Source organism: Bubalus kerabau, chromosome 21 (assembly GCF_029407905.1).
Source record: "Bubalus kerabau isolate K-KA32 ecotype Philippines breed swamp buffalo chromosome 21, PCC_UOA_SB_1v2, whole genome shotgun sequence".
In the NCBI taxonomy this organism is placed as follows: Eukaryota; Metazoa; Chordata; class Mammalia; order Artiodactyla; family Bovidae; genus Bubalus; species Bubalus kerabau.
Genome location: NC_073644.1, coordinates 11529714 through 11546612, shown reverse-complemented (window position 1 = coordinate 11546612; position 16899 = coordinate 11529714). Strand labels below are relative to the sequence as shown.

Sequence of the window (16899 nt, the reverse complement as noted above, 5' to 3'; positions counted from 1 at the left end):
CATGTCTAACTGCATAATTTGACTTGTAAAAAAATTTAGAGCATTTTTGTTGAGTAGGAGAATATATTGAAGAGTTGGGTTTTGTTTTTTAACATATTGGGATATTCAGTTCAGTTCAGTTCAGTCACTCAGTCGTGTCTGACTCTTTGCGACCCCATGAATTGCAGCACGCCAGGCCTCCCTGTCCATCACCAACTCCCGGAGTTCACTCAAACTCACGTCCATCAAGACGGTGATGCCATCCAGCCATCTCATCCTCTGTCGTCCCCTTCTCCTCCTGCCCCCAATCCCTCCCAGCATCAGGGTCTTTTCCAATGAGTCAACTCTTTGCATGAGGTGGCCAAAATACTGGAGTTTCAGCTTTAGCATCATTCCTTCCAAAGAACACCCAGGACCGATCTCCTTTAGAATGGACTGGTTGGATCTCCTTGCAGTCCAAGGGACTCTCAAGAGTCTTCTCCAACACCACAGTTCAAAAGCATCAATTCTTCGGCGCTCAGCCTTCTTCACAGTCCAACTCTCACATCCATACATGACCACTGGAAAAACCATAGCCTTGACTAGACGGACCTTTGTTGGCAAAGGAATGTCTCTGCTTTTGAATATTCTATCTAGGTTGGTCATAACTTTCCTTCCAAGGAGTAAGCGTCTTTTAATTTCATGGCTGCAGTCACCATCTGCAGTGATTTTGGAGCCCCCAAAAATAAAGTCTGACACTGTTTCCACTGTTTCCTCATCTATTTCCCATGAAGTGATGGGACCAGATGCCATGATCTTTGTTTTCTGAATGTTGAGCTTTAAGCCAACTTTTTCACTCTCCTCTTTCACTTTCATCAAGAGGCTTTTGACAGTAGATAAAAAATTCCTCCTTTTCTTCTTACTCAACTATATGTTATGTTGTTTGTGCAAATAATTTGATTACTAGGAGAGGAACATAGTCTAATTAGGAGCAATTCATTCCCAAATTTTTTTTAAGGTAAGGTGGGGGTAGGGGAACACAGAGGGTAGAAAGTGTTTTATTCTCTGTTTTAAAAGAGAAAATGTTTTCAAGGCGTTTTCTTAAATTATAAATTCAATTTTTAATTCTGGAAATAATGTATGGTCCTCCTGTGCTTCCCTGGCTCAGTTGGTAAAGAATGCAGGAGACATGTGTTTGATTCCTGGGTCAGGAATATCCACTGGAGAAGGGATAGGCTACCCACTCCAGTATTCCTGGGCTTCCCTTGTGGCTCAGCTGGTAAAGAATCTGCCTGCAATGCGGGAGACCTGGGTTTGATCCCTGGGTTGGGAAGATCCCCTGGAGAAGGGAACAGCTACCCATTCCATTATTCTGGCCTGGAGAATTCCATGGACTGCATAGTCCAAGGGTTCGCCAAGAGTCAGACATGACTGAGTGACTTTCACTTTCACTGTGCTTCCCAGGTGGCGCTAGTGGTAAAGAATCTTTCTGCTAAGGCAGAAGACACTGGTTCAATTCCTGGGTGAGGAAGTTCCCCTAGAGGAGGAAAATAGCAACCCACTCCAGTATTCTTGCTGGAGAATGCCATGGACAGAGGACCCTGGTGGGCTACAGTCCTTAGGATCACAAAGAGTCAGACAGGTCTAAAGCGACTTACCGCATGCTGTGCTAGGATCTGTTAATAGTAATTCAGTGGTGTCCAAAGTATAAATGAGCCTGACCTCAGAGAACTGCCTTCAATGGGAGAAAACAGGATTCATCAAAAAATCATACAGTTCATTGCATATGTTCAACTCTAGGGGAGCTACAAAGTCGATGTGCGTGATGGTGGGGTAGTTGGGCTAGTTAGGAATTTTAGATGAAGAAATACCTGAGACTTTATTTACTGACATACTTAAATGGAATCTTCTTTAATGAGAAGGGTGTCATATAATTAGAAATCTGGTGCCATCATAATTTAATTTTCTGAGATTGCCACAATAGGTATTGATTTGAATTCATTTAAATCACTTGTATCACATACCTCTTATTGACTTTACATGTTCTAGCAAAGAAACCTAGATTACTGAGAATATGATGAATGTATCAGAAATGATTATATAATTTTGAAAGAGGATATTGACGTTTGCAAGCAGGTTAATTTAGAAGCCTGTTAGTGTTATGGATTTAAGCATTCTGGCACATTCTGAGTTCTTATTGATGAAACTCAGGAACCAGAATCTATAAAAAGATATGTGATATGAGTAAACCATCAGAGAAAAATAATATTCTTGGAAAGGTGAAAATCAAACTGTCACACATGGATATGCATTCTGGTCATTTAGACAAATATAAGTCTAAATAGTCCAATTATCCAAGATGAAATCTGTCACTTGTCCTGGAGTTACAGAAAACTGATAAATATAAAACCGAATAATGGATGAAAACCAGTGATTATTTATCCAGGAAATATTAAGTGCCTCAAATAACAGATTTTATTTTTTCAGAAAGGGTAACAGATTTTATTTTTTCAGAAAGGGTTTTAAATGATGTGGAGTGCTTGGGGCTGGTGCACTGGGACGACCCAGAGGGATGGTATGGGGAGGGAGGAGGGAGGAGGGTTCAGGATGGGGAACACATGTATGCCTGTGGCGGATTCATTTCGATATATGGCAGAACCAATACAATATTGTAAAGTTTAAAAATAAAATAAAATTAAAAAAAATAAATGATGTGGAGTGAAATGCAGGATTTGAATGTCTTTACTTGGGTATCTCAACAGCAGTATCTTTTCCAGATGACTAGGTCTTTGGGAAAGTTTTCTGGCTAAGTTAGATTGATGATTTAATTGTTGTTGTTCAGTCCCTAAGTCGTGGCCAATTCTTTGCGACCCCATGGACTGCAGCATGCCAGGCTCCTCCATCTATGCAATTTTCCAGGTAAGAATACGGGAGTGGGTAGCCATTCCCTTCTCCAGGAGATCTTCCTGACCCAGGGATTGAACTGGGGTCTCCTGCATTGCAGGCAGACTCTTTACTGTCTGAGCCACCAGGGAAGCCCTGTATCTCCTGGAGTATGCTCAAATTCACATCCATTGAGCTGGTGATTTAATTACAATCTGAGATTTAATGTCTTTAACTGTAAATTTCTTACTAACTTTCATTGGGTAGAAAACAGTCTGCTGAAGATTGGGATGTCAGAGGTAATAGAAGAAATTGCGTTAATCAAAACTCTTAAATGTTAGAGTCTCAGGATCAGCCTATGTCTTCAGAAATCCCTGCACATTTCTGAAATCCCAACCTCGAGGGACCTTGGGTTTTCTCAGTGTCCTCTGGCTTCTTAAGATCTCTGCTGTGATGCCCTCTGGGTCTTATTCTCTTTGGTTCACATGCATGCATTTGGGACTTCTGTTCCCTTGGCCTGCAGGTTCTGTACAGTTTTTTCAAGATCCTGCTTACTGTTTTCCATGGGGGGAATAACGGAATTTAGCTAATTCATTTTATAATGCTATTAACACTTTTGTGTCTTCATATTAAGTATTCCCCTCAATGCTTCAAATTCAAAATGGCTTTACTACATATGTTACAGTATAGTTGCACTGAATCAGGATTCAAATCTCCAGTAGAGACAAATATTCTGTTTCATGCTAGAGGCATTTTATTGAGAACTTTCCTATTATCATCCTCAAAAATGCTTCCCTTAGAAAACGTGCTTTCGTATCAAGAGAGACATTGTGGAAGCATGTGCCATAAAGTAAATGAGTAGATGGGAAGAAGATAAGGTACAAATGCAGAAGACGAGAGCCTTCTGTTTCAAACTTCTGCAAGGTTGAAAGAAAAAAATAAAATGGGATGAGGGCATAATGAGCATAAATGATTTGATGTGTTTACATTTGACTACATTTGATGTGTTCAAAATGGGCTTCCCAGGTGGCACAGTAGAGAATCTGCCTGCCAGTGCAGGAGATTCATGTGACCTGGGTTTGATCCCTGGGTCGGGAAGGTCCCCTGGAGAAGGAAATGGCAACCCACTCCAGTATTCTTGCCTAGGAATTCCCATGGCCAGAGGAGCCTGGTGGGCTACAGTCCATTGGATGGCAGAAGAGCTGGACTTGACTGATCAACTGAGCAAGCAGGCGCAATGTATTCAAAATACATTGGTTTCCCATGTACCCATTAATACAGCCTGGTGAGTATAAGGTTTTAAGGGCCACACATACTGAGGAAACCAGCTGCTAGTTCTGATCCTCCAGGTCTCAGATCCCTTGTTAGTATCAATACTTCCCTCTGTAGGTGGTGTCTCCTTTTGCAGGATGTCCACCCTGACTGGTCTGCTCTCTTCTGCACACTGTCTCTCTGACTGTGCCACCTGGTCTCCAGAGAATGCTCTGTGGCTCTTGGATATTTATCTTTCCTGTTGCGTGTGAATCAAGGTTTCTATGCTGCTGCTAAGTTGCTTCAGTCGTGTCTGACTCTGTGCGACCCCATAGATGGCAGCCTGCCAGGCTCCCCCGTCCCTGGGATTCTCCAGGCAAGAACACTGGAGTGGGTTGCCATTTCCTTCTCCAATGCATGAAAGTCAAAAGTGAATGTGAAGTCGCTCAGTCGTGTCTGACTGACTCTTAGTGACCCCATGGACTGCAGCCTACCCAGGCTCCTCCATCCATGGGATTTTCCAGGCAAGAGTTCTGGAGTGGGGTGCCATTGCCTTCTCTGAAGGTTTCTATACCATCTCTAAATTATACTCGTGGAATAAGTGATTTTATTTCTTTCCATTTTTGATTTTTGGAGGCTGTGTTGAGAAAGAAAGTTTTAGTCTATGGTCATGTTCTAAACAATGTGATCCCCAAAGGATACTCTGTTTTGACCCCAGGTAGTCATTTATCATAGCATTGCTTATAGAAAAAATAACTTTAAGAAACTTATTTCTTTGATATTGTAAAATGGACATTTAAGTAATATAGGTCAAAGAGAAATTTAATGGAATTTAAGGCTGAAAGATAAAAAAACACGAAGTCTTGAGGGATGCTGCAGAACTCAGGGATATTTTTAACATCAGTGACTATATTGGGAAACGGTTATGTCTGCCGTGGGACAGTGCTTCTCAGATCTCAATTACAATGAGTGTAATTAACCTAGAACCCCAGCTGCCCTTGTCTGAAATCCAGGGAATGACAGTGCGCTTCTCATAGACAACTCCCAGCCAAAGACGGGCCTCCTGGTGTTGGGACATGCAACCCTTCCCACTAATGACTTTGACTCAAAAACTCCTCTGTGTCCTCACCTCCCTTTCTGAGGAAGGCACTGATGTCCAAGATGATCAGACCCAATCTGCCTTCCTTCCCTGTCTCTGCCTCATGCAGAGTCATTCCTGATCCCAATCTGACTGTTCTCTCCCCCATTCTCTCTCATATGCAGTCCCCGCAGTCAATTTATTGTATTTTAAATGCCAGCTGTAAGAGTTGCTTCTTGAAATATCCAGATTAACCCAATAGCAAAGACAAACATTAGCAAACTAAATCCTAATAGAAAAAAAAAAAAAAGCACAATGAATGTAGAAAGAGGGAAAGTCAATATTAGGAATTAATACAAAAAAAGTAGAATAGGGTTAGCAAAGACAGGAGTTGGTTTTTTGAAAAAAAGAGCATTCAGGCAAAATCAATTAAGAGATATAATTTTAAAACTCTAGTAATAAAAAAGGGACAAAATTTTTAGATAGCTCAGAGGTTTACAAAGATAGGGAACCACTCTGCAGAGAGAATTCTAATAAAAATAAAATCTTACATGAAATGAATTATTGACCAGAAAATATAACTTACCCAGTATGACTCTTGTAAAAATAGAAAGCTGAAATCCATTTATAACATTAAATAAAGTAAATTAAAAATTAATGAATTAAAACTTTTGATAATAAAACTCTAGCATCAGAATACTTTATGGTTAAATTCTACCATTCTGAGTAGATGATTCTAGTTTTATAGAGCATCTTCTAAAAAAGAGAAAAAAAGAGGGAAAACTTCCCAATTCTTTTTATTGTATTAGTTTAATCCTTATACTGCATCTAGACAAGGGTAATATAAGCAAGGAAGATTACAATCAATTTCACACATAAATGGCAACAATATTAACCAAATATGAGTAGTCTTAATATTTTGATGAATAAAAAATTAGTCACAGGAATACAAGGTATATGATAACATTAGATCTTTTATTATGTAAGTCAGCACAAAACAGAGTACAAGAAAAAGTCAATTATGTAGTTATCTCTAAAGTTGCCTAAAAAAACAGTTGCTACAACTCAATTCATGATTATAGGAAACACTAGGACTCAAAGTGAATTTTTTAAACGTGATAGAGTAACAAAATTGTGGAGCAAATATTTTATTTAATGATGAAGTATTAGAAGCTTGACAAACCTAGACAGCATATTAAAAAGCAGAGATACCACTTTGCCGACAAAGGTCTATATAGTCAAAGCTGTGGTTTTTCTAGTAGTCATATATGGATGTGAGAGTTGGACCATGAAGAAGGCTGAGCACCAAAGAATTGATGTTTTCAAATTGTGGTGTTGGAAAAGACTCTTGAGAGTCCCTGAACTTCAAGGAGATCAAACCAGTAAAGGAAATCAACCCTGAACATTCAGTAGGACTGATGCTGAAGCTCCAATACTTTGGCCACCTGATGTGAAGAACTGACTGGTTGGAAAAGATCCTGATGCTGGGAAAGATTGAGGACAGGAGGAGAGGGGGGCGACAGAGGATGAGATGGTTATACAGTATCACTGACTCAATGGACATGAATTTGAGCAAATCCCTGGAGAAAGTGAAGGACAAGGAAGCCTGGTATGTCCATGGGGTCACAAAGAGTTGGACATGACTTAACGAGTGAACAACAAAACCAGAAGCATGGTACCACTTTTTATTTAATATTCTATTTCAGATGCCAGGCAGTTCAACAAAAGAAGGAAAGTAATAAAGTTATAAGAATTGGAAAGATACAAAATTGTAATGATCACAGAAGGATAATTATTTAGAGAACACAAACTAATCTATAAAATATAATTCATGAGAGTTTAAGGATACTGTTGAATATAATGTATATATATTATATAATATATATATATTTTTTATATATATATATAATATATATATATTATATATATATAGTACATATATAATAATATATGTATACCAATTAAGTATACATATATATGTATATATACCAGAAAAAATCATATTTATAAATATAATATATATGTATTATAAATAGAGTAGAACCTGGGTAAGGATTGGAAGACTAAAGAAACAGCAGAGTAAGAGCCCAGACTCAGAGTCACCTGCATAAGGACAGTTGATCTATCAACAGCTGTCACTGGAAGCCAGTGGTTAAGTAGAGGAGGCTGTAAAAAGTACTGACTTTAGATTAAAGATGAATGGAAGGAATTAACTTGCTTATTATAATATTAAGATTAGACTTTTTAATGAACAATCTTATTTTAATACTTAAAAAGTTTGTGTGATTCTGGTTTGATCAACGAAACAAACTCATTTTTTATTCTTCATTAAGTTTCTTGAAAGAATTCATCAATATATCTCTTTTGTCAAATTCCCCCCAAAGCAGATATTAAAAAAGCAATATTAAAACATAAAATTGTTACACTAAGTCATTCTTGACACAAAGTGGTGATTTAGGGGTTTCTCATTAATACTTTTGCCACTATTTCATTTTTATCATCATACTCTAGATCTAATTCATTCTACCATCTCCTTTTCTACTATTTCCCCCATATAAATCATATACTATGTACTTTTTCCTTCTTTACAGCTCAGTGTTAATAAAGTTAAGTTTCTATTTTATTTGAACCATCAGAGTATAATACAATAGTCAGTATAACTTTTAAGTAAAATGGTGGTTAATCCTTTAGAAAAAAATAAATACATTGATTAACATGAAACATAATCTCAGTTGAGTGGAAAACCTTACTTTAGGTGATTTCCACAGATTTCATGTTCTTTAGACACTGAGAACTGTCAAAATCTCTGAGAAGAGCATCCCTGGGGCCAAGACAGTTTGTCTACTTCTAAAATTACTTTTAGGAGAGATTTTGGAAATAAAGAGGGTCTACCCTTTATGATTTGCTTAATTTCCTAGTGCAGATGTTATTAAGTATTTTATATTTACACAGTTTTTCATCGTTGTTGTTGTTGTTTTTCACTCGCTAAGTTGTGTCCAACTCTTTGCAACCCCGTGGACTGCAGCATGCCAGGCTTCCCTGTCCTTTACTATTCCTAGAGTTTGCTCGGAGAAGGCAATGGCACCCCCCTCCAGTGCTCTTGCCTGGAGAATCCTATGGACGGAGGAGCCTGGTGGGCTGCAGTCCATGGGGTCGCTTAGAGTCAGACATGACTGAGCGACTTCCTTTCACTTTTCACTTTCATGCATCGGAGAAGGAAATGGCAACCCACTCCAGTGTTCTTGCCTGGAGAATCCCAGGGACGGGAGAGCCTGGTGGGCTGCCGTCTATGGGGTCGCACAGAGTCGGACACAACTGAAGCGACTTAGCAGCTGAGTTTGCTCAAGTTCATGTTTACTTATTATAAGGATACTCTAAAAGGTGTGAAATCATAAGGAACCATCTCATGACCTGCAAAATGTATAGGTCAACGAGAAAGTGATGTCTAGAATGACCACAAGCTGTTATTCAGTTCAGTTGCTCAGTCATGTCCGACTCTTTGCGACCCCATGGACTGCAGCACACCAGGCCTCCCTGTTTATCACCAACTCCCGGAATTTACTCAAACTCATGTCCAGTGAGTCAGTGATGCCGTCCAACCACCTCATCCTCTTTTGCCCCCTTCTCCTTTTTCCTTCAATCTTTTGCAGCATCAGGGTGTTTTCCAATGACTTGGCTGTTTGTACCAGGTAGCCAAAATAGCAGAGCTTCAGCTTCAGCGTCAGTCCTTTCAGTGAATATTCAGGGTTGATTTCCTTTAGGTTTGACTGGTTTGATCTCCTTACTGCAGTGCAGCACAGTGGATTCAGAATGTGGTTGTATCCATATACAAGTAGGTATCTGTTAGCCTCGTGTGGATGGGATGAACTCATATTGAAAGCAGAGAGGAACCTTAGGTGAACCATGGCTTGGACTCTTTGTCCACCTTGACGTTACTTCTACTTTCAGAACCCCAGTTTCCCTCCTCGGGTGTAGCACACACAAACTTACAGGATGGTGGTAAGGATAAGAAATAACCTTAGAGCTATTTACCGGGAACATATTAGGTCCTCAGTAAAAGGGTAATCATCTTTTACTGCTATGGAGTGACAAGCTTCCTGCCTTTGATCTCTTCTTTTCAAAAGCACAGTGCTTGTAATGAGGTTTTATAGCTAACTTGTCTGAAATGAAAATTCTGAATATTTGCACATCTATTGCTGGAACATGCACATTGTCTGTACGCGACACTCACTGGCCTGAAGAACGTCATATAGTGCATTCTGTTGGGGGATTTCTCAGTCAACAAGGTCCATTTACAAAATGATTGTTGTCCTGATAAAATGTGCTGAAAAATAATACACTATTTCACCTGTTATTATTTGAATTGGCTGTTGGTATGCTTTGTTCTTTAGAAAACATATTTATGACAAGAAATATTTATGTTGAGTTTGAAAGCTTAATAAGTATTTTCCCTAAATCATTCCTGTCTCATAATACTAAGTTGTAGGAAATACTTTCCGTATTTTATAAATGAAAAATAGTGTCTTGGGATAAAAAGAATTGGGAGTCAAGTTTAGGTCATTCTACTGAAAAATCCTGTCTTTACGTGACTCTTATCACACACACAATACAAAGGAGCTATGACAACTGTGATCAGAGTTAAGAGTAAATGTGCTGAGAAATACTATTGGCAGTTGAACTGGTGAGTGAGTAACTGGCTCTGCTAGGATGCTCTCTTATTTCGCTTTGTGCCCAGTTTCTGTGATTGAAATACAAAGGAGCTTCTTGCTAGAGACACAGTATGCATGTTTTCCTTCCTTCAGCAGGTCCTTGTGAAGTGCTGACCTAGCGTGTGTCAGGGGCCAGATGATGAGCAAAATGGCCCAACTCTGGTTTCATAAAACTTATGTTCTAGTTATTTTGTTCATTGCAACCTATTACTGATGTCCTTTCGGCAGCATTAAGCAAGGACAAGGGGTGAAGATTGGGTTTATAGATGAATATGATTAGAAATGACCAAATTGTTGGGCTGTGTACACATATGTCACTCATATCTCAATAAAGCTGGAAGGAAGAAAGGAAGGAAGGAAATACATAAACACTGATATACATATATATGAATAAAATAAATGACTCAATTTGGTTCTTGGGAATAATCACAATATTACATTTTTTTCATAAGAAACTCAAATGATCCTTTAAATCACACTTATTTCTAAGTGTAAGTATCTGCTTGTTTAACTTGCTTTCATACCTACTCTTCTAAGCTCTTAATATGTCATGATTGGACTCTTGGCTCTTAGAATATTCAAATCCATCTCCTACTTCCTTTTATTGAGATACTTTTAGCTTGATTCTCCTTCCCTGGCTGTTCAGATGGTACAGAATCTGCCTACAATGCAGGGGATCCAGGTTCAGTCCCTGGGCTGGGAAGATCCCCTGGAGATGGGAATGGTTACCTACTCCAGTATTCTTGCCTGGAGAATTCCATGGACAGAGGAGCCCAGTGGGCTATAGTCCATGGGGTTGCAAAGAGTTGGACATAACTAAGAGACTAACACTTTCACTATTAGTTAAAATTCATAGTGTTATACAGTTAGAATTAAAATGTTTTAGAATTTTTCTGTTGATCATTGGAAGTGAATCAATAGAATTCCATTTCAAATTGATCAGTTTTTAGAACTGCTTACAAAATACTCTGAAAGCTTAAAGTAATACCTGATATTTCCTTCATCCTTTTAACTCAGATTTAATTGAATGACTTTTAAGGTAGTAGATTTTGTATGATTCTTAGAAAAGAATAATCTGACAAGAAAGAATCTTTAAAGATGAAATAAAAAATAAAATTGCTAATAAAATTTATGATCCAGTTTTCACAAACCCATACTTTTTTGATGTTTATTATATGCCTAAATTTATCAGATAATTGGTATGTCAATAAAAACCTTCAAATAGTAAATAATAACACAACATTATTTAAGTTTTGTTGTTATTGCCATTAATATAATTCCTTTCTTCAACTTTTTAAATTTAGATTTTTTTCATTCAAGCCATCTATTATTTATTTAACATTCTATTTCTACTTGTTATCTGTTATTAGGTATAAATTCAAATTCAGCAATGTCTTTTAAATGCCTAAAGTTTTACAAAGACTTGACATAGCATCCTGTTTGTCCTTGACCAAGAATACATTTATTCTCATAAAATTAATTTTTCATCACTAAGTTGATGACTTTTTATTACGACTTTATTATTTTCATTCTGATAAGTGATGTGATGCTAGTCAAAAAGTTTAAGCATTAATCTTAATAATTAAAATCATGTCATGTTCTAAATTGGATTGTGAAATACCGTTTTCACCTCATATCCCAAACAGGCACCCCAAATGTCAAATCACGTCATCTAAAATTTGATCCCTTAGTTTATTATGTTTAATTGATAGAGAAGGTCTAGTGCCAAGAATGTAATTTTAGTTCCCTGTTTTTTTCAGAAACCAGAGCCTCACTTAGATTTGGGAACAGAACATTTTCTACAATAATGGCACAATTATGTGTGTATGAAAAAGCAGTTTTTAGACTTTTTAATCAAAATTAATTTCCAAATATATTATTGAAGTCTAACATTTTCTTAATGTTGATTTCTCTTTGAAAATTTAAAGTCATGGAAACTACTTTATAATAATGCAATACTATTCAACACTTTGCTATTAAGCCATTTAAAACTAACAATGTAAAAACAAGTAATTTTCAACCTCGATCCCATAACAAATTGTTTTAAAATACCTCTGATTTTAATCATGTTGCCAACCTCCATTCCCTGAAAATCAAATAAGCCATTCATTCAGGCAAGTTTGACTATATTGTGCAGTATTTTAATCATGGCATTTATGATATTTTATTACATTCACTTGTCTATATTTGCAATTACTAACATAGTGCCTGGAAGTTGAAAGGTATAGTAAATAAGTGAATGAGTGAATGAATATATGAACTATATCCATCCAACCAAAATTGCCCAAGGAATGATTTTGTTCCTTCTCAACTGATAAATTCTCATCAGCTGAGTGGAGATTGATGGCAAAATATCATCAATGTCTCACTTAATATACTTAATTGACAAATATGGTCTGTTTGGTTCTAGAAATAGTCCCATGAACCAAGAGAAAAGGTAAATTTATCTAGCACATGATCTGATCTTAGGGCTTTTGTGTTTTTTTCAACTTTCAGACAAATAGAGTTCTCTTTTTAAAAATTGTGTAGAGATTTCCCTGGTGGTTCAGTGGTTAAAACATCACACTTTCACTGCAGGGGGCACAGGTTCAATCCCTGGTCGAGGAACTAACTTCCTGCATGCCTTGGATGTGGCCAAAAAATAGAAAACTTAATGTGTAAATGGACACATTTACTTTGGCAATTGCAAATGCTACATGTTGCTTTTCTGTGTTTTCTGTGTTTAGCTAGAGAGATTGCAGGCTGAAAATACATCTGAGTGGGACAAGAGGGAGCTACTTGAAAAGGAAAAACAAGGACTGGAGAGAGAAAATAGAAGGTTAAAGGTCCAGGTGAAAGAAATGGAAGAACTCCTGCACAGGAGAAATAGATTAAGTGAAAACTCGGAAGGTCCTGATTTCAAGACATCAGGAGTTGAACTACAGGAAAAAAACAAGGTATGGGAGCTCTTTGGAAGCAAATGTCCTCACTTCCTTTGTATTTCTGCCCTGAGGACTGGTGGGTACCGCCTTAACTTTCACAACTTCAAGCCTGAATACATTTTTTTGTACTACCTCATATCTGATAGTTTGATCTTTTCCCATGGTAGTATAAAATGTATCTAAAATGTTATTCATGCATAGGAAAAGAGAGCCTGACAAATTTTGTGTGAACACGTTAGAGTATGACAAATCTGAGAGTTTCAAGCTTTTCCAAAAGGAAGAAAAGCATGAAGTCCGGAAAGGACCTCTGTGTGTTTGGTTTCCTGTCATAGTTTTGTCTCAGTTATCCAAGCAGTTGATCTTATTTTTCAGTGAGTATTTTCCCCCATCAGTTTGGGCAACTATACAATTAGGATTTTTTGGTGTAAGGTAAATATCCACATAAACATTTAAACGTATCTGGTTTATTCCTCTTTGATTTCTTTTTAGTCTCAGAAAAATTATTTTTAAGTCAATTAAACACATCATGTTACAAATAACCTTTATAGGCTATGACATAAATGTTAAAACCTGAATTACAGTCAAATTTTGACTTTGGGAAAGTTAGCTTGCTTTGGAATTTTGTCCTAAAGCCAATAGACATATTTACTGCTATGGATGTAATTTTTTTGATACATGGCTTTTAGATTTTTAAAACACTCTCAGTGGCAGATGTAATGTATATGTGTTAGTGTCAATATGTTGCAAAACACACACAGCTTGTTCCTGTTTCTCCCATGAAAGTAGCTATGGTACCTTAATGCATTGTTCTATCTTTTTCACTCAGTTCCTTTACCAATGAGTTAAAAATGAGTTTGAAAAGTTCATATTTTTTGAGTCATATCAGTAGTTCATATTCATATCAGCTGTAAAAGCTAAATGGGCAGAAAAATTGAATTCCATATTACTTTTCTTTATTCTTTGTGATTTTAGGGATTTATTGCAAATATAAGATTAAATTGGGTTAGTGTCTCATGACTTGGTGATGCAGATATCTAAAGTTAAATGTTATAGTCAGTGATCATAATTTTCTATTGTACAGATTCATAAACCGTCAGTAATGGTATATGCTTCTGACATATACACAATGGATAAATCTGTAGAGAATGTTTTGCAGCTTGCCACTCACGAAAGCACAGAATTATTTCAATTACAGGGCAAGTTTTGATCATCAAAATATCTGTTTCCCTTTGATTCACTGAACAGAGCGAGCACTTATTTGTATTATACCCTGCGCCAGTCACTGCTCTGGATGCTGGTGATGTGAAAATGACTGAATCATTATCCTTGCCCAGCGTGGGCTTAGTGTGTGTCTGGGAAGATATTACACATCCATTGTTATCAATAATACATTGTGATGATGGCTAAGAGCAAAGTGGAACGGGAACATGAAAGAAGAAGTACTTCATTCTATCCCACTTTGATGCCTTTCTGGTTATATCCAGCTGTTATAGCATAAACTGTGTCAGTTAGGAAATATGAGGGCTGATTGGGGCCTGTTTGGAGCTGGTGTGTGCATGCATGCTCAGTCGCTTGTCTTGTCCAACTTTTTGCGACCCTGTGGACTGTATCCAGGTTCCTCTGTCCATGGGATTCTCCAGGCAAGAATACTGGAGTGGGTTGCCATGCTTTCATGCAGGGATCTTCCTGACCTAGAGATCAAACCCATGTCTCCTGTACCTCCTGCTTTGCAGGCGGATTTTACCACTGAACCACTGGGGAAGCCCTTGGAGCTGGTATATATGCCAATGTGCCTTACCATGTTAGCAGACCACTCTGAGTTTAGATCTGGGCTCTTGGGACCAATGTAGTTCTTTGGTTTAGAAGTAGACAGAGCTTGGAAACCAGGAAGATTTTGGAAGATCTGAACAACTCGTTGGGTGTGCTCATCAATTGCAAGGCTATTCCTTCAGTGTATATCATTTTGATGGCTGGGAGGAGGTGTTAGTGAATTTTTTTTTAACCTTCTTCATTAAGAATTCAGACTCACTAATTAAACTAAAGATGTCCTAGGTGGCACCAGTGGTAAAGAACCCATCTGCCAACACCGGAAACATAAGAGACTTAGGTTCAATCCCTGGGTGGGGAAGTTCCCCTGGAGGAGGACACGGGCAACCTCCTCGAGTCTTCTTGCCTGGGAAATCCTATGGACAGTGGAACCAGGCAGGCAATGGTCCATAGGGTTGCAAAGAGTCAGACAGGAGTGAGCGACTTAGCACGCATGCACTTACACCAAAACAATTACCTGTCGTGGAGCAGCTGCAGGTCATAATCCCTGGGGCCACAGAAATCTTTACAGATCAAAATATCAAGGTTCGGATGTCTCTCAATATCAAATGAATCAAAGCTTCATACAGAACAAGCCAAAGTCCAGGAAATCGTGTAGATGTTATTATAACACAAATCCAAACTGTGGTTTTAACATTATTTCAATAAAACTAATCTGTATGTGTAAAATTATGTGCATCAGTACCATATAGGAATAACATGTTTGTATATATATGTATATATACATTTATATATAAGTGCCCTATAGAATTAGCATATATCTAAATGCATAAAAATACTGTATATGAATAAGATGAGGAAATGGATGCTGGCATATAAAATGTTAAACTCATAAATCTCATACAAACATAAAATGAACACATGTGAAAGGTTTTATTTCATCCATCCACTCCTGAATCAACCAGTAAGATGATATAGCCAGTTGAATGAAGGATCTAAGAAATAGACAAATGGGCAACCAGAATGCATAAATGAATTTGGTTATCAGATGCAAAACGGATTTTTTTTTTCCCACAAGGGATAAAGACATAGATTGCACTTCCACTAGGCAAAATTAGTCTGCATCTCTATGGATGAGAATTACATGCATTGCTGTGGGTTATCTAGAAAGTACATGGTTGTGTGTACAACAGCCTGCAGACACTGAAAGCCGCAGATCCCTTTAGAATGATAAAACCCTAGCTGGAGAATGGTGTTAGAAAGGACCATCTTTCCCAAGGTTCGGTGAAAAGAAAAAAAGCCAAATAAACAGCTGTAAGGTTCACTAATTCGAATCCCTTTCTGAGTTCTTACCTGTCCTGCTTCTCCCTCTGTTCGCTTCTTTGAACTTCAGGACAGAGAATATTTGACAAAACTAATACAATTTTGTAAAGTTTAAAAATAAAATAAAATTAAAAAAATTAAAAAAAGAAAGGAAAGGAAAGGAAAAGTGGGGTTTGTGACCACCGTAACGTGATAAAACATAACAAAACAACCGAAGAGGAAACAAGAACGTGTTACTTGATATTTATCAAAATATGTCATGATTTTGCTGTAACGGAGAAAAGTAGAATTGCAATTCCTAACAATGTTAGAAAATAGACTACCCTGTAGGGCTCATGTGGTTTCTTCAGTTAATGGCAGAGATTTCTGTGCTTGTGAAGCTTTAATTCTCTTGATGTGCAGTATATGTATTTTCCATTGCAAACCATACTTTTTCAAGTGAGACATCATTGGAAAAAGTGGCCAGTATTCTACTGAGCAGGGCCCCATGGCTCGTCGACATGCCTCTCATGAAGCGCTTTGGAAGCCTGTTTTCTTAAATCATTCTGGCAACTGATTCCCTTCATTCAGGTCACATACAGGGTCATTCTCAGAAAGTTAATGTGACAGAGTGGTAATTGATGTGTCTCAGGAAAATGATGAATTAATCCCAAAGTGGAAAGGCCATCAAAGTCAATTCCTAATGAATTTACTTTACTGAAAGTGTCTGTTCTTTGAACAGAATTGGCACTATGTATATTTTGTTTAGCAACTTTGTCTTCAGAAAGGTATTATTTCCATTTAGTGGTGTAGCAGGCAGCTCTCTTAACTTTAACTTTCCTCCATTCATTATCATTCTTCCAAAGCCTTCTTTTACTCATAAATTTCTTGAATCATTTAAGAATAAACAATAATTATACCTATTCTTTTGCTGTTAGAGTAATAAATATAGAACACTATAATTTGATGTTATTAGATTTATTATATTATCTTCTTATGTTTTTCTTTAGCTGTTCTTACTCTGCTTTGC

The 16899-nt window shown here is 37.5% G+C and overlaps 1 protein-coding gene across 1 annotated transcript in view; it reads left to right on the top strand.

Annotated features, from left to right (window-relative positions):
• The window catches only part of CCDC102B (coiled-coil domain containing 102B), a 227602-nt gene that overhangs the window by 43475 nt on the left and 167228 nt on the right, over nt 1-16899 (top strand). Inside the window, exon 5 of the mRNA XM_055559652.1 lies at nt 12606-12815. Coding sequence (XP_055415627.1) covers nt 12606-12815 — 210 coding nt within the window. The remainder of the gene's footprint in view (nt 1-12605; nt 12816-16899) is intronic.